At 44.1% G+C, this 27,389-nt stretch overlaps 7 protein-coding genes across 7 annotated transcripts; 4 read left to right on the forward strand and 3 right to left on the reverse strand.

Moving 5' to 3' along the window:
- Window positions 1-369: 369 nt before the first annotated feature.
- On the reverse strand, window positions 370-2,062 carry LOC112674461 (histone H2B type 1-C/E/F/G/I). Its single transcript, XM_025470916.3, has 2 exons — window positions 1,427-2,062; window positions 370-743 (listed from the first exon to the last, which is right to left on the reverse strand). Exon 1 carries the CDS (start codon window positions 1,814-1,816, stop codon window positions 1,436-1,438), a length of 381 nt encoding a protein of 126 aa, XP_025326701.1. The 5' UTR covers window positions 1,817-2,062; the 3' UTR covers window positions 370-743; window positions 1,427-1,435.
- Window positions 2,063-2,143: 81 nt separating this feature from the next.
- Window positions 2,144-4,730, forward strand: LOC112674458 (histone H2A type 1-E). The gene has a single exon (XM_025470914.3). The coding sequence runs from the start codon at window positions 2,144-2,146 to the stop codon at window positions 2,534-2,536; it is 393 nt and encodes a 130-aa protein (XP_025326699.1). The 3' UTR covers window positions 2,537-4,730.
- On the forward strand, window positions 2,763-3,654 carry LOC112674419 (histone H3.1-like). Its single transcript, XM_035710545.1, has 2 exons — window positions 2,763-2,809; window positions 3,222-3,654. Exons 1-2 carry the CDS (start codon window positions 2,763-2,765, stop codon window positions 3,652-3,654), a joined length of 480 nt encoding a protein of 159 aa, XP_035566438.1.
- A 6,971-nt stretch (window positions 4,731-11,701) lies between the features above and the next one.
- On the forward strand, window positions 11,702-23,144 carry LOC112674420 (uncharacterized). Its single transcript, XM_049106023.1, is given in 4 exon segments — window positions 11,702-12,031; window positions 15,298-15,505; window positions 16,852-17,229; window positions 17,232-23,144. Coding segments are annotated over 4 exon segments (960 nt in total). The 5' UTR covers window positions 11,702-11,722; the 3' UTR covers window positions 17,297-23,144.
- On the reverse strand, window positions 14,721-15,537 carry LOC125754360 (late histone H2B.L4-like). The gene has a single exon (XM_049105896.1). The coding sequence runs from the start codon at window positions 15,535-15,537 to the stop codon at window positions 15,109-15,111; it is 429 nt and encodes a 142-aa protein (XP_048961853.1). The 3' UTR covers window positions 14,721-15,108.
- LOC112674455 (histone H1.3) lies at window positions 14,721-26,505 on the reverse strand. Its single transcript, XM_049105893.1, has 2 exons — window positions 25,689-26,505; window positions 14,721-15,635 (listed from the first exon to the last, which is right to left on the reverse strand). The coding sequence occupies exon 1, from the start codon at window positions 26,429-26,431 to the stop codon at window positions 25,775-25,777; it is 657 nt and encodes a 218-aa protein (XP_048961850.1). The 5' UTR covers window positions 26,432-26,505; the 3' UTR covers window positions 14,721-15,635; window positions 25,689-25,774.
- Window positions 25,092-26,245, forward strand: LOC118353424 (histone H2A type 1-H-like). The gene has a single exon (XM_049105900.1). The coding sequence runs from the start codon at window positions 25,092-25,094 to the stop codon at window positions 25,482-25,484; it is 393 nt and encodes a 130-aa protein (XP_048961857.1). The 3' UTR covers window positions 25,485-26,245.
- Window positions 26,506-27,389: the final 884 nt, after the last annotated feature.

A 27,389-nucleotide genomic window follows, 5' to 3' on the forward strand; every position in this document is an offset into this window, starting at 1 on the left:
GTATAAATAGAATTATTATACATGTAAATTCTTCCTAAATAGTGTAGGCTCCCATGATGTTGAAGTATCTATAATTTCGAGAACAGCATTTTATATTTCCTTTTTTTCCTGGTGTTTAAAATGTCTGGATTTAAAAGCAGCAACTCTTATTTCATGGAGTAACATTTGCCCCACTCATTGTAGTATTATTACTTCTAATTATAATTCTACTTCAAAATGCCTCCATTTATTATATATAAAGTATGGGAGAAATGGAAAATTATACTCACAATGTTCATTAAAAAATGTGTCAAATGTAATTCCCTCTAAATTGTATATTTGTATTACAAACTGTTGCATTTGTGCATTTTTTCACAAAAGTACCCATAGTTTATTTTAGAACTTTATTGTTTAATAATATTTAAGAATAGTCTTATTTTATAAAGTGAGGCACAGTGAGCATGAGAACCAAAGTTCATTTACATGGCAGAACATTCCCACCAAAGTTTTCTTTCAAAGATGTCTGGATAGAATTCAAAGACACTTCACATCAGATAGATTTCTCAACACTTTGGTAAGTACTTTTACATAAATTATCTGCTCTCCAGCACTAGGCTATATATCTCATCTCTTTTCTTGGTGCATTCTTTGTTCACTTTCCTGGAGGGTCTTGAGTCAGCCACAAAGAAAGGCTTGGTAAGGCTAGAAGAAACTCCATATCCCATAGGACTGCCGCTGCCCTCAAATTCAATCACTTCTGTATTCTGGAATAAACACATATTTTATATGGTTATCAAAGTGCCTGATGGAAAAAGGAGGTGCAATAAGCAAATGCTTTCAAATGTAGTCAAGACCCTTTTTAAAATCAGCGGAGGCTTGGAGCAACGCATTACTCAAGAAAATGGAAAACTACGTATTTTTTCAATATAGTTAAACTAAAAAATATACAGGTTTTCAGACACTTCAAAGACAAAACCGATGCATCCCAGAGTGAAATAAGTTAATTTTTAAAGATGCCAAGTGGAACTCAGGCTTGTTGGTGAGGTGGAGGGAGGAAGGAGTGAAAAACCTGGGACTGTGTGTATTTCATAAAGGGTGGAGGGGGCGGTGAGATTAACCGCTAGGACCAGGACACACGACGAAGTGAAGAATGAGAAAGCAAGAACACCTAATTCCTTTCAAGCCTCCTTACCATTCCCTGGAAAGCCAGGTGGAAAAGGAGTGCCTCGGGAAAGGCTGTTATCATTGACAATAGAAGAACTGCACAAACTCCTAAACCGAGGGCATGCTTCACTAAGGACGTGGAGACCGTTTGCTTTAATCGATAGTCTCCCAGCAATTTCAGTGCCAAAATGACGCCTAAATGTTAATACTTGTGTTACAACTCCTTGGGTGAGAATGGAGTGGCTCTGAAAAGAGCCTTTGGGGTTGGGAAGGAGACGCTTACTTGGCACGTTTACTTGGAGCTGGTGTACTTGGTGACAGCCTTGGTGCCCTCGGACACGGCGTGCTTGGCCAGCTCCCCGGGCAGCAGCAGGCGCACGGCCGTCTGGATCTCCCTGGACGTGATGGTCGAGCGCTTGTTGTAATGCGCCAGGCGCGACGCCTCGCCCGCGATGCGCTCGAAGATGTCGTTGACGAACGAGTTCATGATGCCCATGGCCTTGGACGAGATGCCCGTGTCGGGGTGCACCTGCTTCAGCACCTTGTACACGTACACCGAGTAGCTCTCCTTGCGGCTGCGCTTGCGCTTCTTGCCGTCCTTCTTCTGCGCCTTGGTCACCGCCTTCTTGGAGCCCTTCTTCGGGGCCGGCGCGGACTTGGCTGGCTCGGGCATCCCGATGACGAAGAAATCTAGCAACAGACAAGAAAAAGTCCTAAAATGTCCGCCTACAAAGACAGTGTCTTCTTTTATAGGCCATCTATGCAAATAAGGTATGCAAGAATAGCCAGATCTGATTTGACAAAGAATTAGTGACGGGAAATATGTAAATTTGAGTGCGTCACATCTCCTTCCTTATTGGTTGGACAGCCAAACGGGACTTTAACCAATCCTAACTCGAGGTTTACACTTCCATCCAGCACTATAACTGGTGTCTTTTGGTTGTCTTAGGGACATTTCTTTAATCTCTCAGTGATCTCGTTTTCTCAGGTGCTAGAAGCTATGTCGGGACGCGGGAAGCAGGGCGGCAAGGCTCGCGCCAAGGCCAAGACGCGCTCGTCGCGGGCCGGGCTCCAGTTCCCGGTGGGCCGCGTCCACCGCCTGCTCCGCAAGGGCAACTACGCGGAGCGGGTCGGGGCGGGCGCGCCGGTGTACCTGGCGGCCGTGCTGGAGTACCTGACGGCCGAGATCCTGGAGCTGGCGGGCAACGCGGCCCGCGACAACAAGAAGACGCGCATCATCCCGCGCCACCTGCAGCTGGCCATCCGCAACGACGAGGAGCTCAACAAGCTGCTGGGCCGCGTGACCATCGCGCAGGGCGGCGTCCTGCCCAACATCCAGGCCGTGCTGCTGCCCAAGAAGACCGAGAGTCACCACAAGGCCAAGGGGAAGTGAAACTTTACTAACCCAGCAGCCCGTATCCCGTAAATGAAAGGCTCTTTTCAGAGCCACCCATATTTTGTGGAAAGCGCTGGGATACTTTAAAAACCTTAGGTGATGTGATTTTTAAAATTTCTCGGTTTAAGAAGTGCGTAACTCTTGATTCAGTTCTTGTTACGTAGTGCTCATTTCAAGTGTTGAAGGACCTAACGTAGTGGCGTAAGATAGGTAAATGACAAAGATGGCAATCGAAACCATGTTGAACTTGTTTAGCTTACATATAAAAACGTACGTGATTGTGTATGTGGTATATTCAAGTTACGGTCCGAAAGTCTAAAACGTAACAACTGGGGAGGAAAAGAGCCATTACCTTCCCAATCACATATCAGGGCGGGCTTTTTGAGTTTTACGGCCGACTGTATTCTTACTAGATATTTTGTGTTCGTTTCTGGCTTTTCACAAAAAGAGCAATGAAGTACATTCAAATCAACTCTTAAGTGAAACCTCGCTTTTATGACCTCAATTTCAAGTAAACTAGGAATAAATGTAACGAAATAATGTTTCTATAGTCCATCCTTAATGGCAATCCAATCATGTCTCAGGAAAGCAACCTGAGAACCAATTAGATAACAGCGCGGGACCTACGAACCCGACTGATCTATGAATAAGGTCAGAACCAGCTGCTGACTGCTTCCGTCAGTTTACTTTTCTGTATCTTTGTCTTGGCTCGCACGAAGCAGACGGCGCGCAAGTCGACGGGCGGCAAGGCCCCGCGCAAGCAGCTGGCCACCAAGGCGGCCCGCAAGAGCGCGCCGGCCACCGGCGGCGTCAAGAAGCCGCACCGCTACCGGCCCGGCACGGTGGCCCTGCGCGAGATCCGGCGCTACCAGAAGTCCACGGAGCTGCTGATCCGCAAGCTGCCGTTCCAGCGCCTGGTGCGCGAGATCGCGCAGGACTTCAAGACCGACCTGCGCTTCCAGAGCTCGGCCGTCATGGCGCTGCAGGAGGCGTGCGAGGCCTACCTGGTGGGGCTCTTCGAGGACACCAACCTCTGCGCCATCCACGCCAAGCGCGTCACCATCATGCCCAAGGACATCCAGCTGGCGCGCCGCATCCGCGGGGAGAGGGCATAAACCCCCGCACTTTGAATAAGGCTCTTTTCAGAGCCACCTACTTTGTCAAAAACTGTTGTAGTACTTTTCTTAAAGCTTCCTTGGTGAAAGGAGTTTGTCTTTCAAAAATACTCTGGAACCGTTATTAGATGCATGCACTGATTTGGTAACGGCCCTACTTGTGTTCATAGTAATTGTGTGTAAGGTTATATAATCCATTGTTTAATTGTAGGAAAACGCTTTACTACTGCCAAGATGTCTTTCAAACTGCTTGATAACCGCACAGAATGGCTTCTAGGTACTAAAGGCCAAAAAGCACACTGTTGTGAACTCCCTGTTTAGATGCAGCCTTCTATCCTTTTGGAGTGAAAGAAAAGGATAACATTTACAATTACTATTATCAGTGGAGTAAAACTCTAGGGGAGTCAAGTCATGCTTTTTTAATGGATCTCCAATCCACTAGGTAGGCCTCAGCCTAAAAAAGCAAATACAGATCTGATCATTTTTCACATGGAGAAATTGGTCTTTGTGCCATTATGTTATGCATTATCAAAGTATAAAACTCAAAATAATAAGCTGAGTCTCATATAGTGAGTTTTCCTAATACATAGCTCATTAATAAGGGACTATCAGGAAGATAAACTTCATTCAAAGGAGGAATAGGACATTAAGACTGGATAGTTCAAGGAAGTGAGGGAAACCAGAATAATTACCCCACAGTATTCCTCTTTGACAGAGATTGGGGGTTAAAGGCAGTTAAGCAACAACCACAAGAAAAGCTCCATTTTACACTTTCCATTTTCTGCCTTAAGGCAGGATATGAATTCTATAAGGGAGACCTCTAGAATCAACAACCCAGAGAGACACCAGAGGAATCTGCAAACCCTACTCTGTTTCCTCCCACATATTTACCTTCCCAGGGTTTTCATCCTTTAAAGCTTAGACCTGCCTTCCTTTGTGCCTGTCACTTTATGTATTTATTGTCATTTTGAAGATATTGTATGACACCTCTGCGGTTCTAAGGCACCTCCCAGGGTTTCTCCCATGTATATATGAAATATACATGTTAATAAACTTGATTGCTTTTCTCCTGCTAATCTGTATTTTGTAACAGAGGCCCCAGCCAAGAACCAAAAGGGATGGAGGGAAAATTTCCCTCCCCTCCAAAGATTGGAATAAAACAAAAAGAGCAAATTTAGATCAAAAAGGGTTATGGTCCTATGGCATAATTGTAATCTCTAGACAATCTTTTCTGCTGACAGAATTTCTATCTGCAATGGACAAAAATCACTGGAATTATCAACATGCTACAAATTATCTAAATTCAGATTTTTCAGATACTAGACCCTAATAAACAGTCAAACAGAAACACATTCTCGTAAAATAAATTCAAAACACTTGGACAGGCCCTTTAGGCTTTGCTGTATGTGGCGATGTGTGCAGTCTATCCCTTTAATATGGGTATTTCTTAGCAAGTTTCAGAGCTGCCCTAGTCTGGGACCTTGTCCTCGGTGTCTGCATGCCTGATGGAGACTCGGCTTTCCCATCTGCACTTTCAACCTTCCTGCTCACCAATGATTTGCCATGCCACAGTGGGCCTAATGTTGAATTTCCCAGGCCTACAGAAGTAGAGAGGATCAGCAGCTCTATGACACTCTGTTCATGTCCAATCAAGTCAAAGTCCCATAACATCACTAGTTCATCTTTTCTCAAAAAGGTGAAATTACAATTCAGAAAATACAAAATAAACATGTTGACAAAGAGTTTACTTAAACCATCATTGACAGAAAAAGATAAAATACTCTGATAGGTTCAAAGAATATTTAAGAAATTAGGGCACTTATAAATAACTTAACACAGAGATATTGGAATAGGATTGTTGAATGAGGTTAAAACAAAATTAGTAATGTCCAAGAGACCATAAACCTTTAGAGATAGAGCTGTTACACCTGACAAAAATTATTTGCATCTCTACCAAATTAACCCCTGCTAAATATGCTACACTCATTCAATAGCAAACAGTGAGATGATCAAAGTTCATTGTCCTTTGTGTGGTCTTTAACCTTTTATGATATTAAGCATTATGGCTTATTCTTTTTTCCTTACTTCCAAATCTCAGAAACTGTGTCTCATACTGTGAATCCTGCTGGAAAAAAATTAAAATATAGAACCTGCAAGATAAATATTTATGAAACTTCATGATGTGCTTCCTTGACATTCTTCCTGTACTCATTGACCAAATAGTAGACACTGTAACTGAATTGACCTGATTTTCTTATCTGTCTCTTTCGGTCTTTACCTGGACTCCAGAAACAGCAAACCATTCCCTTCCTATCCATGAAATGCTTTTGCACTTCATCAGCGAGTAACTTTGCTTAAAAAAAAAAAAAAAAAAAAAAACACACACAGAATATACATTCTCTGGACAAAAGTTCAAGCAATTTTTGACTATCATTGGGTTATAAACATTTTTGGATGCCCTCTCTTAACAAAATATACTTATATACTTTCAAGAAAAAAAAAAAAAAAAGATTGTTAGTCCAGATCTTCAAGATGTCTCTAGCTCCTGATACCCTGCCCTTGAAGAATTCTAAGGACAATTTTTCTAGCTAGCTATCTTTTCTTACTTTGATGAGTAATGTTTTCTTTGACAAGCCTCCCTTTGTTCCCTAATGTCATTTCCTTTTGTTCTTTTAAAAATTTTTTTTACAATGTTTCATTTTAGTTTGGAGCCAGTCTCTGTCACTGGGTTTGTTAGAAATATAGATGGTCCTTGAACAAAGGTTAGGGGCGCTGATTCCCCGCACAGTTGAAAATCTGGGTGGAACTTTTGACTCCCCCAAACCTAACTGCTAATACCCTACGATTGAGCAGAATCCTTACAGATGACAGAAACACTTGATAAACACATATTTTGTATATGCTATGTATTATATACTGTATTCTTATAATAAAGGAAGCTTGAGACAAAAAAATGTTATTACACATTGCTGTACAGTGTTTATTAAAAAACAATCTATATATAAGTGGGTCCACGCAGTTCAAACTCCTGTTGTTCAAAGGTCACCTTTACATTGAAGGTCCACCATATCCCAAAGCCCATGTCAGCAAGGTTTGGGAAAAAATCAAGTAACAGCGAGAGGAAAGGAAGAACCCTGGAGCAGCACCATCTATAAAAAATAATGCAAAACACATACATCATTTAAAAATTTTCAGTAACCACGTTTTAAAAAGTGAAAAGATGCCATTATTTTAATAATATATTTTATATAATCCAAAGAATCCAAAATATCTTTGTTTCAATATGTAATCAATATAAAGACATTAGTAATGCAATATTTACATTCTTTTTTTCATCCTAAATCCTCTAAATGGGGTGTCTATTTCATTCAATCTGATACTAAATTTTTATTGTAGAAAACTTGATTTGCATTTCAATATCATAAAACGTACTGTGGAAAAATTAGGTTAACATGCCCAAGCTCTTCAAACACATCCCAAATTTTCCAATAACTGAACAGAGTAATTGCTTTTAAATTTAAGTTGTTTTACAAGAAAATTAAAAATGCAGCCCCTCCCAACATCAACCTCTCTCCCAGTGCTCAAAAGTGGGTCCAGATCACTTTATCAGACAATGCAATTCTATTTTTTTTTTTTTTTTTTTTTTGGAGGAAGGCGCTCTCCAGGTTTATTACTGTTGGGTCAGCACCTTAAGAGTCTACATGGGTACATACATTACAGACTAGAATCTGTTCCCCAAAGAGGCTATTTATATCAATCCCGTTTTTTACTTAGAAAGGAAAAAAAAACAAAACAAAACCCTAGCAACACATACATTCTAGAAATTAAGCAATGGACAATGAGCTAGCTGGACATGAACTGGATGAGGGCCTTCAAGGAGGTCTGTAGAGATGGAGGGGGCACCCCTCGGTCTACAGGTTCAGGCCCCACGGTGGCCACCAAGCCCAGCCCTCAGGTTCACACAGGAGACATGTTTCCTCTCCTCCCCAGACAGAGGCCAGGTCTGGAAGGGGGCATGGGACAGGCATAGGAGCTCAGGCAGCTACCCCACAGATATAAGTGGCCCTGTCTCCTAATGTGGAACCTGCTCCAGGACAAAGGCCAGACCCCAGAGAGGAGTCCAGTCTTTCCATCTGGGGGCGAGGATAGTGCAACAAGGCCATCCTTGGCCACTCCCTGAGCTGCAGCCATGACACTGACTCAGGACACTAGCCGGCCTGCCCTGAGGAGACACTGACCCAGGGGACAACATGGGAGGAGGCAACAGTGGGCCACCTCCTGGCCTGGGCCTTGCCTAACGGTAAGGGGTGGCGTGACCTGAGTCCTAGTTCCATCTGGTCACCCAGTGGGCTGAGAACCCTTGCTCTGAGGGGCCTGCTTCTGCCTGGGACCCACCTAACTCACACCCCCACGCCACCCTCCACATGCTGGCAGCTGTATCGGCTCAGCCACCGATGGTTTTCAGTCTGCATCATCTTCCTTGGAGGAAGTGCTTTTACATGGATCCTCAGAACAGCTCCATGAGGTAGGCAGGGGAAATGTGTCCGTTCTTGGTTGGCCATTGGGGAAACTGAGGCACAGGGATGAGCTCAGACCAGGTGTCTGAGGGAGTCATGGTGGCTGGGGCTATGTGCATGACTCATGGGCCTGGGGATGGTGTGGCGGGTGAGCCCTTGTGGCTCTTAGGAACAGGACAGACTGCGGCTGGGGTCTCTGCACGTTCTCCCCGGGAAGGTATGAGGACATAGCTATGGAAGTGGATGGGAGGGAAGAGGTGGGATGGTCCCAGGAGACGGGCCACCCACAGCCAGGGTAGACTTGACTGTTCCCCTTTGGTCTCTTCCTATAAGTCAGTTCTGCAGCTACAAAGCTACTTTAAGAGCCTCCATCCTGCTGAGTATGACTCTGGAAAGAGCCTTGTGCAGTAGTGACCAAGGCCCTGAGGCCCAGCAGTGGTCAGACAATGCAATTCCAGAAGGAATTATGTTTGTGACGTGAAGGTGGTGATGGAGATTGCTGGTTAAATTGGGAAAGTGTACAAATTTAAATGTAACCAAGTAAATTTAGAATTGACCCCTAAACTCAAAGATTTTCACTTTCAAAGATACAGAGGTCATAAAAAATAATAAAAATTGAATATAAATCCATATTGCAAAATACAACATTGAGAGATTTAAGGAAGGAAGCCAATTCCTGGGCATGAAGACAGAATTTCCACAGGCAAGGTAGTTGTCACACATTCCACACCAGGCCAAAGAGTTATCTTTTGATTTTCAAACTGCTTTTCTGATGTCGGGATTCACATTTCCATTCTACAGAAGAACAAACTAAAGCATAAATGAGAGATTCTCAAGGCACAGTACAGGTAATAGCCCCTAGAAGGTGAAGCATAGGGAGAGTACAGCACTCAAGCCCCAGGGCCAGTCCTCCACAGAAACAGCTCCCATCCGGGTGTCCCTGTGCCGCTGGGGACTTGAGTTCTTTTCTCACTCTAGGAGACCATCATGCCAACAACCCTATCATACTTTGATTTAAAGTGTACAAACAGGGGCTGTCTCAGTTGATGGTCAGGAATTAAGCTACCACTTACCTGTGTCACTCACAATGGAAGAAATGGAGAAGACTGATATCCAGCTACAGAGACCTATAAAGACAGAGTAGAACACCCAGTGTGTCCTGTTCACCTATTTCCAAGGAGACATGGGCAGCGTAGTGGACAAACATTTCTCCAGAGCTCTGAGCAATGTCAAGAGCCCTCAAGGATTGAGCACCTTGAGCCAGGGCACAGATGTTGATCCTGAGGAATGATAGTGACATGCCTCCAAACCAGTGGTGTTTCTCATCTCAGTGGACAAAGCCAGAGCCAGAGCCAGAAGCATCTTTTGCATATGGTGCCATCAACTGCAGCTTGAGTGGGCCCAGTTCAAGAGGCCATACTGACTATGGATCAGTACCCAGCGTCCCTGACCGGGAGCGCCCCCCCCCCCCCCCCGTTTGAATCTGACTAGCCGTGGCACTACCCCTCCCTAGCCAGCCCCAGCACTTCAGAGCCTGTCTACTCTCAGGTCTACTCCAGTGGGCACGTGATCTCAGAGCCCCAGCCCAATGGGAATGATAAGCCCTTCCTAAGTCTTCTCCAGCAAGATTGACACCTAGCCCATCCTCAGGAGTCTGCAGTGTGGGAGAATTACAACTCTGCCCAGATAGCCAGAAGCACAGGATTGCCTCCCAGCTCAGCCCACTATAAGAAAATATATTTCCCCACAGATGGTGGACCTGCCAGTGCCAACCTTGCAAGTGAAAAAAGTCAGTCTCCAGAGAGAAGAGATGTGTTCTTTTATTGAACCTCAGTCCAAAGAAGAGAATTTTTTTTCCAAACCTGCTCATGATTTTCTGTGAATCTAGAGGGTCTAGAGACTGCACCACCTTTTTCTCTTTCTGGCTCTAAAGAGCATTGCGCCAGGAACAAGCTGCTGTTCTCCCTAAAATTCTACACATTTCTTCCCTGGCACCTGTGCCCTGTGGCAGGAGTTTTTCAAACATCAGTGACCCCTCAGCATATGAAATGGTTAAAAGAGCAGTTCAGTGATGGGAACTCTTAGAGGGCCTCCTGCTTGCTTATCCCGCCTTCCCTGTACCCGCTGCCTCCCTACTTATAAATCAATCCCCTTACCCCCTACCAGCAGAGTCTTTCAGACCCAAACTGATGATGTGGTGTCTTATGGGCTTGTCCCACTTTGTCAACTGAATGGAGGACATACCAGCAACAGCCTGAAGCTTTCTAGCCTGAACCCAGACTGTGGCAGGCTGCACCCCTGCCTCTACCAAAGGCAAAATGAGAATAGGGGTGGACAAGACCCACTGAGGAAATTGAGGCTGGGCATTTCCTTCCAACATCCTCAGAGTCTGGAAGGAAGCTGAAAAGGTTCTCATGAAGCACTTTCACTAGGAATGTTTGATTCTTCAGTTCTGAAAAAGAGATTCCAAATAGAGTTGCTGAGAAACCTGAAAACTGACACTGGAAGTTAGGGAACAGACTGCCCCGTCCCAAGCTGGGCCTAGACAGTTCTGTGCAAAGAACATCTCTTAGCTGCGGATCCAACTGCTTTCTGCCCTCCCTATGAGGATGAGGACTCTGGCATCTGACCCCCCCACAGGTGTTTATCTGGACCTTGGTGACATGTTACTGGCTTCTACAGACAATGAAGCCTGCCCCTTAGCTCTTTCACTGTTAGTGACATCTGTGAGCCATTAGCTCTCTTTTCGGCACAGAGCCATTGGGGCCACCCGAGTGGGTACCCACAGCATCTAACTGAAGGTGAAAGAAAGGCTTAGTCCAAGACGTGGTGGCAGGACCTCCCTACAGATTGTTCCAGATCAAATGACAAATTTCTTCAAATTCCCTCATGTCTCTAATCTAGTCGATAGCCTTGTGGCCAGCGTGAGCTTGGCCCGGAAGCCCCTGCCGGCAGTGTTGGCTGTCCACACAGCACCCCCTACTTGTTCCTGTGAAATAGCTCGGAGAGTGAATAAACAATAAAACTACTTTTTTGGATTAAAATAAATAAATAAATAAATAAATAAATAAATAAATAAATAAATAAATAAAATGTACAAACAGGATTCAGGGGGAGGAAAGAAGCCTGACACTCAACTACATTTCAGGCACGCGTTTAGAATTCAAAGCGAGATAGAATATGGTACACGCCAAGTCCACCGTCGAGGCCACGGCGCACTAGGATCCTAACAGTTCAAACCTCAGAAGCAGATGCCAGCTTGAGAGGTGCCATTATTTCAGTCCCGTAATAAACTGGATTTTCCTTACACGCCCTTAGAGAGAGCTTGTTTCGGAGAATTTAGGGGAGGAACAGGGACTCAAGGCAGGATTCCCTCCGCCCAGAAGGGTGGACCAACTTGCGCGCAATGTGGGCGGAGCCAACTCCCGGCCCGCGGGCCGGGCCCCGCCTCCTTGGTAGTTCTCAATTAGGTCCGCCACCGGGCTATAAATGAGAAGGTCGCTCGTCAGCCCGCACGTTCTCTCCTTTGGTTCCATTTCGACTCCGCTGGGATGTCTGGCAGAGGCAAGGGCGGGAAGGGGCTGGGCAAGGGCGGCGCCAAGCGCCACCGCAAGGTGCTGCGCGACAACATCCAGGGCATCACCAAGCCCGCCATCCGGCGGCTGGCCCGGCGCGGCGGCGTCAAGCGCATCTCGGGCCTCATCTACGAGGAGACCCGCGGGGTGCTCAAGGTGTTCCTGGAGAACGTGATCCGGGACGCCGTCACCTACACGGAGCACGCCAAGCGCAAGACGGTCACGGCCATGGACGTGGTCTACGCGCTCAAGCGCCAGGGCCGCACCCTCTACGGCTTCGGCGGCTAAGACCTTTCCCACAATCTCGACTTCTGCGAAAATTCTAAAGGCCCTTCTCAGGGCCACACAATCTGCTCCTTTGAAAGAGCTGGTGACATTGGTGTATTTGTATTCTGCTTACTTAACACCCTCTCAAAGGAATGGAAGGTTTTCTGGCTGTATTCAATGTGTTTTTAAAGTTTCATTTGAGAGGCAGAGACCTAGGAAGACGGAGAAGGTTCCTCCCTAAAAGGAGCGTGATGCGCGACTCTATCCCATGACCTCGGGATCACAACAACCCTAAGCCAAAGAAAGGCAAGATTTTCAATATAATCGGTTTCTTACTACCGGAATGCACTAAATGTTAATGTAGCAATTCAAATGAGTTTCACACCAATGGGATGTTTTAAACCCGTTCCTGGTTTGGTAATGCTTTACTAGCCTACAGAACTCAAAAAATTTGTTAAATTTGGACTGATCAGCCAGTAGTTGTGTAACTAGAGAGGGCTCAATGAAAAGCCGATTGAACTCTTAAAAACTGAACGCACCGATAAGCAGGCCTAGGTGGTACATGGGGACTTCTCTCCCCCATAAAGTATTTGTTTGGATCATGTAAACTGATTACCAATGACGTATATTTAAGCCACAAAGATTTGGGGGTTTGCTATACCGTGTTACATATTCCCGGATATCCTATAATAAAAACAATGTCTCACAAACCCTCTGGTTTCTCAGCTTTAAAGCTAGAGGGGCATACAACGGCACCAAGCGTTCAACCACACAATGTTTTCTCATGTGTCAGTACTTGCAAAGGAAAGGGGGGAGAAGGATCCTCCAAAGTAATAACCAGGCAAATTATTTTCTGCTTCCTGGCTTCACAGGAACGTCACTGGCAGGAGCCTATTTAAAAGCATTTGAACATGTTTGTAGCCTTTCTCCTTACTTCTAAGAAACAGTTCTTGCCTGAAAGCAAATTGAACCAGAGTAATGTAGCCTGGGGAAGGAGGGAACCGTTATTTTAACTTTCTTTGGGTTCTTAGGTGCCTTTTATTTTTCCTGATGGGTCCCTGTGCTTATGGTGACCAGCGTTCCCCCTCCTGGTATTCACCCTTCTGTGAAATAGCTCCCTTGAGCGTGGACATGACCTCTGACTTGTTTCTAGTCTGAGAGTACTCCAGAGGCGACAGGATGTAATTTTCTTTTTTTTTTTTTTTTTTTAGATTTTATTTATTTATTCATAGAGATGCAGAGAGAGAGAGAGAGAGGCAGAGACACAGGCAGAGGGAGAAGCAGGCTCCATGCAGAGAGCCTGACGTGGGACTCGATCCTGAGACTCCAGGATCATGCCCTGGGCTGCAGGCGGCGCTAAACCGCTGAGCCACCGGGGCTGCCCAGGATGTAATTTTCTGCATATGATTAGGTTATCTGACCTGTTAAGTCTATTAAGTAACGTGTCTTCCTCAACTCTTGCATGCGAACTTTGATACACCAAATATCCATGCTGGCAGGCCCAAAGGACAAGAAACTGCGGGGGGGGGGGGGGGGGGGGGGGGACTCTTTAGGAAGTGAAGGAGGCCTCCATCTAACTGCCTACAAGCCTTGAAGCCAACAGCCAGGAAGAAAGTGGAAATGGAAGTTCCAAGAACTGTCTGCCTAGATGCTACAGGACTCAAAATGTCCCAACCCAGTGCTCCTCATGTATTACTTTTATAACCAGAAAAATAAACACTAGAAAAACCACCGAAAGAAAGAAAAGTGGAACCCTCAGCGCTACAACCACAAGGAAAATTCAACCACCCAGTGGGTTTATATTTCCCCAGTCGAGCATCTAAGAAAACTCTATCCTAGCTAACATCTCAATAACATCCTTATATAGGATTCAGCAAAACCATGCCCAGATCCACAGAAACTGTCACATAACACTTGTGTTGTTTGAGGCTAGTAAATTCAAGGTAATGTATTAGCAGCAATACATAACTAATACACTTAGCCAACACACTCAACTCAGCATTTTCAGCAAAATGTGTCCCATCTAAATGAACAGATGAAATGAACTGAAACTGCCATCTCTTTCTAATGAAAGACACATATTTGAAAAAAGGAAAAAAGGGGTGAGGGAGAAACCCTATAGTGGCAACATTCCCTTTCACCAGTATGTAACCCTTCATGCATACCCCGAACACTGAGCTACAAAATTCATGTGTTACAGTCCTCCCTGTTACCAAGCCTATAAATCCTTACCTGGACTTTCAGCAGCACGAAAACAAACGGTCTACTTTTAAATAATTAACACACGAAACCTCTTGATGTCCTTATGTTGTGGGATTGGTGCGTATCAAGATCTTTTCACACTCTTATATTTTTGGTTTTGTTTTACTTTTCTTTCTTTTTTTTTTTTTTTAGGTATTATTTATTTATTTATGATAGTCACAGAGAGAGAGAGGCAGAGACACAGGCAGAGGGAGAAGCAGGCTCCATGAACCGGGAGCCCGATGTGGGATTCAATCCCGGGTCTCCAGGATCGCACCCTGGGCCAAAGGCAGGCGCTAAACCGCTGCGCCACCCAGGGATCCCTACTTTTCTTTTTTTCTAAGCGAATACAGAAGTAAATACTGAAGGCAAGAAAAAAATATAAAAATAACTCAAATCAGAGTTTAGTTTACATGTTTAGCAAACATGCTATACGTTTGATTACATCAGTAACATAAAAGCAAAATAAGGATAAAAACATTTTATTGCAGACTTGCAGAATTATCTTTGAAGCAGTCTACATCAGTAGTTAACATTAAATTCTGGGGTCCAGTAATTCCCCAGGCTTAGTTCAGTTTCTACATTAAGACTAAAATTGAAACTTGGTGTCCATTGTAACAAAAAAAAAAGTCATTGGACGACTTAACCTTTATGAAACACATATTGTTATCAAGTAGGAATTGTATTTAAAGCAATAATCCAACATGTAGCTTAAGCATAGGCAACTTTAAAATCCAGGCAGCACTCTACAAAACAATGTAAAATCTCGATTAGATGAAAGAGTACAAATTAAAGACTTAATGAACAGACACCAAAACCAGACTTTTACACTTTTAGCGATGCTTCTACTGTAATCATTTCACCAAACTTATGCATAATACTAAAGTGTGCTGTAAACACCTGTTACTAAAACTCTCAATTTGCAAAATGTGAGTAGCTCTTAAAAGAGCCTTTAAGTAAAGCAAAACGTAGGAAAACATATACTTGACGCTGGTGTACTTGGTGACGGCCTTGGTGCCCTCGGACACGGCGTGCTTGGCCAGCTCCCCGGGCAGCAGCAGGCGCACGGCCGTCTGGATCTCCCTGGACGTGATGGTCGAGCGCTTGTTGTAATGCGCCAGGCGCGACGCCTCGCCCGCGATGCGCTCGAAGATGTCGTTGACGAACGAGTTCATGATGCCCATGGCCTTGGACGAGATGCCCGTGTCGGGGTGCACCTGCTTCAGCACCTTGTACACGTAGATGGAATCGGTTTTTAAGACCTCGTTTGCGCCTCTTGCCATCTTTCTTCTGCGCCTTAGTCACCAACTTCCTGGAGCCCTTTTTGGGGACCGGCGCGTACTTGGCTGGGTCGGGGATGATAATGACAAGACTACAAAAACTAGGACCCACAGGAAGAACGGGAGAAGGAAAAAAAAATCCAGAGATTTATAGCAAATACATGCTAAAGAAGGCTCCAAAAATCTGAATTCCCATTGGACAAAAACTGACCAATAGATTAATAGTATGTAAATCGCGAGTTCCAAATCTGCGTTTTTATTGGACAAATCAACGAATGCTTTCAGGACTCCAATAGGTTGATTTGCAATACGGCTACATTACTATAAGTACATTCACTTAAGAAAAAAGAACAACGCACGCAACTCCCAATAAAACCGTCTAATAAGACCGTATTTTTAACTTTGAGAAGTAGAAACCTTCAGATTTGAACGCGAAAACCAAGGAAGGAAGTCCTATTATCTAGCCCAGTCCAGTGGTGATTTTAGCTTCTTCGGGCTTATGACAAATTGCCCAGGAATCCTCGGGTCTCTTCCGGCAAGAATCCCGAGAGGCTGGACCATTGCTATTAAAAAAAATCAAGACACGCGATCGTCGCCATCTTTTCCAAGATTCCGCCTCGCAAACCTTTTCCCCAGAACTCTCGCCATTACACCCCGGCTGACTTTTTTAATTCATCAAAACCAAACCGCGTAGTCCGAAAACCAACTTGAGTTAAAACCGATACTGAAGAGCCGGGGGCTCCAGGATATTGCAACTTTAAAACGTGAAGCCTAAAATAAATCCTTTGCGTTTTAACATTATGTCCTAGGAGACCATGCTACAGTGCACTAGATACTTGCTCTAAACATAACGAAATAGAACTCTTGAGATGCTTAGATAGTGGAATTTGCAAATAGGTAAGGACCGGAAATACCACGCAGATGAAAAGGAGTTAACTTCAGGAAACGGCGTACATGTGTTAAAGAAGAGAAATCCTAAACCACTTTCTCTTCCGAATAGACTGTCTCATCTATCCACACAGGAGAAAACTCCAAAATTATTATTAGCTATAATTAACGAGTTGTGAAGCATCACAAATGAAACGGATAACAAGGTTTTTTTTCAAGGGGGGGTGGGGTGGGAAGATATCTGCTAATTGAAATCAACCAATCAGAAACGTGCACGGAAGAGCCGCACCCCTGCAGCATCCCTCCACAGGCTCGGAGTCGAGCAACGGTTTGCTAATTGGAATTGCCCATTATCCAATCAGAGTGGTTCTTTTCCTGTATAAAGACAGGGATGAGCCCATTCTGCGGTTTCTTTGCGTTGCAGCTAAGCCATGGCTCGCACGAAGCAGACGGCGCGCAAGTCGACGGGCGGCAAGGCCCCGCGCAAGCAGCTGGCCACCAAGGCGGCCCGCAAGAGCGCGCCGGCCACCGGCGGCGTCAAGAAGCCGCACCGCTACCGGCCCGGCACGGTGGCCCTGCGCGAGATCCGGCGCTACCAGAAGTCCACGGAGCTGCTGATCCGCAAGCTGCCGTTCCAGCGCCTGGTGCGCGAGATCGCGCAGGACTTCAAGACCGACCTGCGCTTCCAGAGCTCGGCCGTCATGGCGCTGCAGGAGGCGTGCGAGGCCTACCTGGTGGGGCTCTTCGAGGACACCAACCTCTGCGCCATCCACGCCAAGCGCGTCACCATCATGCCCAAGGACATCCAGCTGGCGCGCCGCATCCGCGGGGAGAGAGCTTAAAGCCTAATTTCCTAATTCGATTCCAGTTTTGAACCCAAAGGCTCTTTTCAGAGCCAACCACCTTATCTTTGATAGATGCCGTGACACTCCCCTTAGTCCTGTTCTAGTTTATGATGATAAAGTCGTAGTTCTTTTGGCGTAGGCCTGAAACATCCTTGACTCGGAGAATTAAGCTCTTAAGATCTAACCTGGGTTTTTGAGACCGTATTACCTGCAATTTTATTCCTAAACCTATTTTTTCAACGCAGGTGAGGCATTTAGGTTTTGGATTTCTGCTTTATTTTCTTTATTCTTTTGGAATGGCTGGATGCACCTTTTGAATTGGGGCTACTTTCTTGGGTCGTGCAGCCTACGGGCTCTTCGAATTCCACTTAACACTGCTCCACGGATTGGCCCATTGTGGCTTCTGGAGGCTAGATAGCCTTCGATTGAGCCTTCAAGGCTGAATTCTTTCCCAGAGTTAGACTTTTTCAGCTTGCCACTACCCCAAGGGGCCATCGCTTGGTCTGCACTTTTTCAACAATCCGAGGAACCAGCAGAACCTTGAGGGTGATCAAGGGTATGCTCCTAAACCTCTTAACAGGGAGCCACGTCTTCGGTTATGAGCTGAAACACTGAAAGTTTCTAAGACAACAGCTCTTCCTGCGGACTCCTTGGCGTCTCTACAACAGACTAAGCAACCAACATGAGAAAGTTATCTCTGGGAATGCGGAATGCAGGAATTAGGATCCTTTTTTAAAATGTTACTTGTAGTAATCTGTACACCCAAAGTGGGGCTGGAATTTACTACCTGACATCAAGAGTCCCATCCTCTACCAACTGAGCCAGCCAGCTGCCCCTTAATTAACACTCTTAAAAAGTCTATTTCAGGTTTCCTACATTCTCTATCTTAATCTAAATTAAATTTCATGAGAGTACCTACTATTTGTCAATAAAACATGACAATCCTTTGGAAGCTGGATAGTTTTCTAGCAGAAAATATTTTGTTCTCTACTATCCCTATAAGAAAACGGTTTGGGGACGCCTGGGTGGCTCAGCGGTTGAGTGCCTGCCTTCAGCCCAGGGTGTGATCCTGGAGTCCCAGAATCTAGTCCCAAAACAGGCTCCCTGCATGGAGCCTGCTTCTCCTTCTGCCTGTATCTTCTGCCTCTCTGTCTCTCATGAATAAATAAGTAAAATATTTTTTAAAAAAAGAAAAAACGACTTTATATTATTACTTATGAAACATATTCCCTTCTGGTGGAAATAACAGGTTCCTTAGTTCCTAAACTGGTAGCCCAATGGAAGAGAAGCCAGGAATTCTGTTCTGAAACCATTCAGGCAGTTATTTGGAAATGTAGGAGGATGTTTCCTAATTAGGATACTGTATACTATTTGGAAGGATTTCATCTGTTTGAATGCTTCTGCAGATCTGAGTTTGGAGATGGGAGAAGGTATACTTAACTACGGAATTAAGAGGCTTCTATCAAAAAAAAATTTTAATGGGCTGTTTCCCCTTAAAAGATTAAGGAAAATGATTAGTCAGGTGGTACATTTAAGAGGGACAAAGCTGTAAATAAAGTACACAAGTCATAGTTAGAAGTCCTGGAGATTTTATAGAAAACATTTTTGTTTTTGCAACTCTATCAGGCATTGGAGACTTGGGGAGTTGGGAATAGGGAACCCTGGGTCCATATGGAGAGAAGCTTAGCAATCCATAACTAAAATCACTTGAGTGTTGGATATTTGCCATGCTGGATAAAGGCATTCCTATTAGACTGTGATTTTTCTATATCCTGTACTTTCTTTGAGTTTCTAGCACAGTAAGTTTTTTAATATGTATTTCTATCTCACCAGATGTTGGTTATCAAGACATGATATATTGAGCACAGAAAACATTTTGTCTTATTAAATCCATCAGAATATCTAGAATGGTCCTTTGCCTAAAACAAAGGCTCAGAAAATTTTTTAGTTAAATTAGAATCTAAAATAAAAAAATTATTGGACAAACATATTACTGATTGGTGCACTCCTGATTACAGAAATAAAAGATTGATAGAGTTTGTGTAATTTTAATAGATCTTTTTCCAAAGGAGAAATAAATTTATTGAGTGGGTCACAATGGGCCAGAAGTCAGGTATAAGACTCCAAAATATAAGGAAAGTTCAATCATGATCTACTAGTATTATCCATTATATACAATTATTATTCTATTAGTGCTTTTACAGATAAGGAAACTAAAAGTAGGAAAGTTTCAGACAATGATGAGTTGAGCCACAACTTTCCCACTATGCATTACTACGTTAAACAACAGCATTAACATAATACTCATCACTTATCCCTGAGGGCTTTATTCCTAGGAAAAGCTGTCAGAGAAAGACTGGCATGTTTAATTCTTTCAAATCTGTTGAGAAAATGGAATGGTTTTGAAAATTTACAGGGTCTTATATGATTGTGACGTTCTATTATACTATTATGCTTACAGCCAGTTGCACATAGATATAACCAGTTCACAAGAATAAAAACATAACAGGACTATGGACAATTGTTAGCCTTTCTGCCCACTATACAAACAGCACTCTTCATATTTAAACACATACACACAAAAAATATTTTATTTTAATTTTAAAAGGTATACATTAAAATGGTAGTATTTGTTATCAAATGTTTTAAATTATTTTTTATTTTGTTGGAGAAGGATCACAAATATGACTCAGGTCACATTTTATGTGCACCTACTGGTATGATAGGTTGTATATCCATTTCTGGCTTACATGATTTCAACTATGTATCATTTTGTTTAAATGTATAATCTCTGAATGACCAGGAACTTTCTCTTATGGCAATGACAGCTAAAAATCAACACAATTAAGAAATTCCATTTCATTCTTCATAGCCTTCCTACCCCATCTGCCCACAGATAAATACCAATATTTTATATCAGACTTTTTTTTACCATAAAAGTGTTATAAATATTTTGTTTTCTTTTTGCAGTAGCCCTAACAAGTTAGGCAGCATACTTCAAAAAGTATCGGAGATAATGGATAAGTCAAGCCAAGGGGAAGAGGGTCATATAAGGGGCAGAGAGATTTATTACTCTTGGCTTAACACATAGAAAAACAAAATAAAATTACTAAATATGATAATATCTAGGGGTAATATCATCATCCATTGGACAGGATTAAAAACTCAGTCCATTCTAATATCACCTCACACCTGTCAAAACAGCTAAAAACAAAATCACAGGAAACAACAGGCATTGGCAAGGATGTGCAGAAAAAGGAACCCTTGTGTACTGTTGCAGGGAATACAAACTGGTGCAGCCACTGTGGAAAACACTACAGAGGTTTCCTAAAAAATTAAAAATAGAACCACCCAAAGACCCAAAAAAATCACATTACCCAGTATTTATCCATAGAATGCAAAAACAGTAACTCAAAGGGATGCATGCACCCCTATGTGTATTTCAGCATGATTTTTTTTTCTTTTTTTAAGATTTTATTTATTTCACAGAGAGAGAGAGATAGAGCACAAGTAGGCAGAGAGGCAGGCAGAGCAACAGGGAGAAGCAGATTCCACCACTGAGCAGGTAGCCAGATTCAGAACTCAATCCCAGGATTTTGGGATCATGACCTGAGCAGAAGGCTGTCTCTTAACCGACTGGACCATCCAGGCACCTTTGCAGCATTATTGACAACAGTCAAATTATGGAAGCAGCACAAGTGTCCATCATCAACTGATGAATGCATAAAGAAGAGGTGGTATATATACACAATGGAATATTATTCAGTCATAAAAAAAGAATGAAATCTTGCCATGGAGCTAGAGAGTATAATGCCCAGCGAAATAAGTCAGACAAAGAAAAAGAAATACCATATGATTTCACTCATATGTGGAATATAAGAAACAAAACAAATGAGCAAAAGGGGAAAAAGAGAGACAAAGGGAGAGAAAGAGAGAAAGAGAGAGACAATCCAAGAAACAGATTCTTTCTCTAGAGAACTGATGGTTACCAGACGGGAGGTGGGTGGGGCAAGGAGAGAAACAGGGGATGAGGATTAAAAAGTACATATTGTGATGGGAGAGGAGTGGGGGTACTCTCAGTCAATTAAAAACACATACTTAAAGTCAGAGAAAACAAGAGAGATGAATAACACCCCAAAGTATAGTTAGTGAGAAAAAAGAATAGGAGCATTATACATTTGCCAGTGATACTAATTGCACCCAGTTAATAAATATCATCAAAGCACATTATGAGAAGATTTTTAAATCAGGGTAATTTATTCATGGGGCTGGAAGTTGAGATGGAACTGGAAAGACTCTCCCAGGGAAGGAATGGCAGGTGAACCAAGTTGTTTAAAAAACAAGAAGGCGTTGAAAAGGAAATGTGAGTTGTTATTAGTGCTAATTACTGCAAGCAGAAAGTATTATGAAAAAAAGACTACAAATTTCTCACTTGAGCCTCAGGCCATGGGGAGCCAGTGACCCTATTCATAGGACACTTAAAAGAATGACCAGAATTGAGGAATTAGGGGCTGGAGACACTGGAATAAAGATGCTGGTTAGGAAACAATGAGATCATCCCCAAGTATAAATGGAGAAGGAGAACATGTAAGAAAGAAACTGTCAGTAGCTAGACTCTTTAAACATCACCCTGATTTAGTGACTGACCGGAATAATCAACACCTCAACACTATGCGGTGAATACAATGTGCCTCCTCCAGTTGTAAGAAGTCAGATGATTACTAAGCAGAAAGCAAAATGTAGTTACTTCAGCCTGGTCTTAAAAATTACTTTTGGCTCAGATCTGTGCAGTGTGCATAAAAACCTTCCTGCCATTAAGAAAATTTGAACTTGTTCTTCATGATTTCCATGTTAAGACTGCTGATTGAGGGAAGCCTGGGTGGCTCAGCGGTTTAATGCCACCTTCAGCCCAGGATGTGATCCTGGGGTCCTAGGATCAAGTCTCATGTCCCGCTCCCTGCATAGAGCCTTCTCCTCCCTCTGCCTGTGTGGCCTCTCTTTCTCTGTGTCTCTCATGAATAAATAAATAAAATCTTAAAAAAAAAAAAAAAAGACGACTGATTGATATTGATTGGTTGGTCAATTGGGCTGTATGGTTGAGAGAGAACTATAAACACAGGATCCTGTCTGATATTTTACCATCCTGAAGTGTCATTCTGCTCTGTTGGGATTTTTTCTAAACCTGGGTTTGGCCACTATAATTGACAGACCATCTTTGTGCAGCAAAAGAGCATCAGAAACCCAAACATGAGCATTCCAAGAGATCCTCACAGGGAGACCATCCTAGGCATGTGGTTAGTAGTAAAATATAGTGACTGGGAATGAGCTTCCTGCACTATCACTTCCTGGTGCAGAGAGTACACTAAAATGTCTTTAGTCTTCTTTACTTATGATTTGACTGTATCAAAAATTGGGGGAGATGGAAAAAGATTGTAATAAGTTCTGATGCCCTTGAAAAGAAAAATCAAGGCCTGTCCTAGGGAAAGGAATTTGAAAACTAATTCCTAGGTCATTGATTAAATCATGTTTAATTGTGTCTGAAGCATTACAAAGGGCTTGTGAAATAGATAACTCACAAAGGGCCTACAAGGGAATCATATAAATTCTACTATCATGCTGGCTGAGCCTAAAAATGAAACCAAGAACTCCACTCCTTTTGTAGTTTATAGAATAGATGGGGTGCAGTGTAAAGAAACAGGCCCCAGGAACACAGAAACTTGTGAGACCCAGATTCACCCTTTACTGACAAGGCAATTCTGCCCATTTCATCTTTCTAAGCTACAATTTTCTTCACTGTGAAACAAGTATTTTAACTATACCTAATGCAAATGCTTCCTAGGAATGCAATCAGATTGTTCTGTAAATTGTAAGGAACTACAGAGATATTCTGTAGTCATTTGACCACTCATTGAATGTCACATTCTAGCATAATTCTCATATTCCCCATTCCTCTTCATCAGAAGTCCAGCAATCTCATTCTGAGTATTAAAGAGCTCATGGGTCTCTTGAACCTTACTCCCCTCCACACAACTTTTGTCTTCAAAAAGGTTCTTTTCAGTAAATATTTCATTCTCCTCATTTCTCCAGATCTCATTCTCATACAAACCAATGTCATCAAGGTTTTTTAGACTTTCTGGAAAGAAGAAAATATGGGGAGTAGCTGTAATTGGGAAAAACCGAACTCCTGCTTAGAAGAACTAGAAAGATACTTACAGGCTACATCACGCCACCTAGTTGTGAGAAAATTTTAATAGTCAATTTCAATAAGCTATTGAACAATAAGCATAGGAAAGGGAGGCTCTAAGAAAGAAAGTGAAAAGTATTTCAAGTATGAGGTATTGTGCCCACTGGAGATAGATAGGCTCAGAAGTTTAGGACTTCTATCCTACTATGGACGCTATGGATAGTCTGGGGGAACCTATATAGACAACATCTTCTCAATACTTAAGGCATACAGAATAAGAAAGCAAAATTAAAATAGTTATCGGGGTGCCTGGGTGGCCCAGTGACTTAAGCATCTCCCTTCATTCAGCTCAGGTCATGATTTCGGGTCCTGGGATGGAGCGCCAAGCCAGGCTTCCCTGTTCAGTGGGGAGCTTGCTTCTCTCTCTGTGGTCTCCCTCTCTCAAATAAACAAAATATTTTAAAATTATCAAAGTGTATTTCTTTTAAGTATGTGCATGTAATAATATCTTTCATTAGGAACTCATCAAATAACTAGGAGTAGCACGTAGAATAATGAAGGGGTCATGAGCTCACTATGAGTATAAAGGTTATTTCAAGATATCTGCAGTACTGGGATGCTTGGGTGGCTCGCAGTTGAACGTCTGCCTTTGGCTCAGGGCCTGATCCCAGGTCTGGGGATCAAGTCCCACATGAGCCTCCCTCCGAGGAGCCTTCTCTCTCCTATGTATCTGCTGGTCTCTCATGAATAATTTTTTTTTTAATTTTAAAAAAAAATTTAAAAAAAGATATCTGCAGTACTTCAAGTGATAAGAATTAACATCTGTGCTTCCAATTTCTGAAAAAACCACAGGAACTTGCAATATCCATTGTCATTAGTTCCCTACACACGTCATGGAAGGAAAAGAGAAGTTGCCTTTACACTTTGTAGAAATAAAGACACAATGTTTCCCCATCAGGTTTACAGCCCCATCATGATCTGTAGGACTTCGATTTTTGTCAAATTTCCCAGTAAAATTAAGTGGGCTTCCCAGAAATAAATAGGAACATTTCTGCCCTGGGAAAAAAGTGGCCCTGGATCAAACCATCTAGAACCAATTTACTTTCCACTGGTCACCTCAACTCCAGGAACTTGCTAGCCAACCACACAGCCTTCCCCGAGATTTTTCTTTTATTGTGTTTCACCTTTCCAATTCCTGCTGCCTATTCAGCAGAAAAATCGGCAGCCAACCATGGCTCCCCTGGTACCTCTCAACAAACTAGGGGAAGGAATCTGGTAGGGAGGATAAACTATAAACCACCAGAGGTGACACACTTTTTACTATTCCTTAGCACCAGGGTGGCAAAAAATTATGCAGCTTTAGCGAAGAATACCGTGAATAGTCCCTCAAAAGACTCCATCTGATCAAGGGGGAAAAAATCCAAGATTTCCCATTGTTTGGAAATATATAAAATTTTTTATCTCAATCTCTAATTGGTTAAGTATTTGCTTTAACGGAGGTACCGTAAACCCAGAGTACCTTCTGATTGGCTAACTCTCAACAGCTCTGCAAACCAATGGGAAAGGAAATTTCGCTTAACAATCGGAGACTATAGTAACAATTCCTAATTAGTTAAGAGAGTTACACGTTCTTCTCTAACATGTCAGGTCGCGGGAAGCAGGGCGGCAAGGCTCGCGCCAAGGCCAAGACGCGCTCGTCGCGCGCCGGGCTCCAGTTCCCGGTGGGCCGCGTCCACCGCCTGCTCCGCAAGGGCAACTACGCGGAGCGGGTCGGGGCGGGCGCGCCGGTGTACCTGGCGGCCGTGCTGGAGTACCTGACGGCCGAGATCCTGGAGCTGGCGGGCAACGCGGCCCGCGACAACAAGAAGACGCGCATCATCCCGCGCCACCTGCAGCTGGCCATCCGCAACGACGAGGAGCTCAACAAGCTGCTGGGCCGCGTGACCATCGCGCAGGGCGGCGTCCTGCCCAACATCCAGGCCGTGCTGCTGCCCAAGAAGACCGAGAGCCCACAAGGCCAAGAGCAAGTTTAGAGTTTCACAGCTATTACTTCCCCCAAAGCCAAAGGCCCTTTTCAGAGCCAAGTCTCTCCTACGGTAACGGTGACCCGGAATGGCGGTTGCAAAACAAAGTGCTTTAAGTGCCAGCGAGCCAATCAGACAGCGGCGCTAAAATGAAAACGCACCGCGGGCTGGGAACGCGCAACGAGCGGAAAAGGCAAAATGCACTATACTTACTAGTTACTAAGCTCTTTTGCCGGATATTAGTGGGTGGCTCTGAAAAGAGCCTTTGATATTTGCAAGACATCCAGGAGCTGCAACTTTTACTTCTTCTTAGGCGCAGCTTTCTTTACCTTTGTTGTCGCCTTGGGTTTGGCCGCTTTGGGCTTGGCCGCCTTGGGCTTCGGGGCTTTGGCTTTGGTCGCCTTCTTGGGCTTGGCCGCCTTCGCCTTCTTGGGGCTCTTGGCCACCTTCTTGGTGACGGCGGCCGCGGCGGGCTTCTTGGCCTTCTTCGGGGTCTTCTTGGCGCTCTTCTTGGGGGTGCCGGTCCCCGCTGCCTTCTTGGGCTTCTTGGCCGTCCCCGCCGCCCGCTTGGGCTTGGCCGCGCCCGCCTTCTTGGCCTTGGGCTTGGCCTCCCCGGAGGCCGCCTTCTTGTTGAGCTTGAAGGAGCCCGAGGCGCCGGTGCCCTTGGTCTGCACCAGGGTCCCCTTGCTCACCAGGCTCTTGAGGCCCAGCTTGATGCGGCTGTTGTTCTTCTCCACGTCGTAGCCGGCGGCCGCCAGCGCCTTCTTGAGCGCGGCCAGGGACACGCCGCTGCGCTCCTTGGACGCGGCCACGGCCTTGGTGATGAGCTCGGACACCGGGGGCCCGGACGCCTTGCGCTTTCCAGCAGCAACGCCCGCCTTTTTCGCCTTCTTCTTAACAGGTGTTTTCTCTGCAGGTGCGGAAGCAGCAGGAGCAACTGGCGCGGTCTCCGACATTTTCCTGCTTAGCCAAAATACACAAAAAGTCCGCGAAGACTGTCAGGACGACGTGGCTCCAGCCCGGCGGCCGCGGGTTTATATAGAGCACGACTGAGTGATGATTGGCTGCCTGCGCGGTACGCCGCGCTGCTCCGTAGGGCTCCTCCGCTCTGCAGCGTGGCTGTGTTTCTTTCCTCTCAAAAAAGAAGAAAAACATCAGAAATCTAGGCATGAAATAATTAGAGATTTGGAGGAAACGGATCCAAGAGTCTTCAGGCTTCGTTCCTGCTTTATTTGCTTTACCTACTTTCGAAACCAGTACTCTGAAACTTTCCTGATTCTCCAAACTCTCTCGAAAACTTCCGTCAACTTGAGACAACTTTCAGATTTTCCTTAAAAATACCATTTCTCTCTGTTTCCTTTGCACGTCTGTCTTCCAGGGTATTATTCTGCACATTCTTTTCTTTGCGAGCTTACATAAATAAGCTCATTTTTACTCAAACCTACAAGGAAAAACGTTTTTTTCGCGAGAGCAATAGCACAGCTCTCCCACAGTTGTTTGCAGTGAGCACTGGGGATGGGCCCTGGGATAGAAAATTTTACGTTCAAAATAGATAACTATTTTTTAATAGATTCATTTTTAAGATTTGAGTGACCAGTATGTAAACTGTTTGATCCCCGTGTTTTGGTGATTTAAACATTTTAGGAAGAATGGGGGGCAATGTTGCTCCATTCATTTTCCAGATAAACAGTTCTAAATGGAAACTTCCCTAAAATAGGAGTAGAATAGATTCTTCAGACCCAGAGTGGGCATTAAAAATCAACCACCAAAACTCTAAGGAGGAAAAGTGATATTGTCATAGAAGCAATAGAATGGCAGTTCTATGTCATTTTACCAATCTGGTGTTGAAGAACACAAAGTCACGTGTTTATATCCCATCTCCTTAAAACCAAATTACTTAATGACAGACACCCT

Source organism: Canis lupus, chromosome 35, assembly GCF_003254725.2.
Source record: "Canis lupus dingo isolate Sandy chromosome 35, ASM325472v2, whole genome shotgun sequence".
NCBI classification, from domain to species: Eukaryota; Metazoa; Chordata; class Mammalia; order Carnivora; family Canidae; genus Canis; species Canis lupus.

What these genes read in the sequence shown, in the direction of transcription:
- LOC112674455 (XM_049105893.1), bottom strand. Translation starts at nt 26,431, where the DNA reads ATGTCGGAGACCGCGCCAGTTGCTCCTGCTGCTTCCGCACCTGCAGAG.
- LOC112674458 (XM_025470914.3), top strand. Translation starts at nt 2,144, where the DNA reads ATGTCGGGACGCGGGAAGCAGGGCGGCAAGGCTCGCGCCAAGGCCAAG.
- LOC112674461 (XM_025470916.3), bottom strand. Translation starts at nt 1,816, where the DNA reads ATGCCCGAGCCAGCCAAGTCCGCGCCGGCCCCGAAGAAGGGCTCCAAG.
- LOC125754360 (XM_049105896.1), bottom strand. Translation starts at nt 15,537, where the DNA reads ATGGCAAGAGGCGCAAACGAGGTCTTAAAAACCGATTCCATCTACGTG.
- LOC118353424 (XM_049105900.1), top strand. Translation starts at nt 25,092, where the DNA reads ATGTCAGGTCGCGGGAAGCAGGGCGGCAAGGCTCGCGCCAAGGCCAAG.
- LOC112674419 (XM_035710545.1), top strand. Translation starts at nt 2,763, where the DNA reads ATGGCAATCGAAACCATGTTGAACTTGTTTAGCTTACATATAAAAAC. An exon ending in TTTAGCTTACATATAAAAAC is followed by an intron (nt 2,810 to 3,221) that starts GTACGTGATTGT and finishes TGCTTCCGTCAG; the next exon opens with TTTACTTTTCTGTATCTTTG.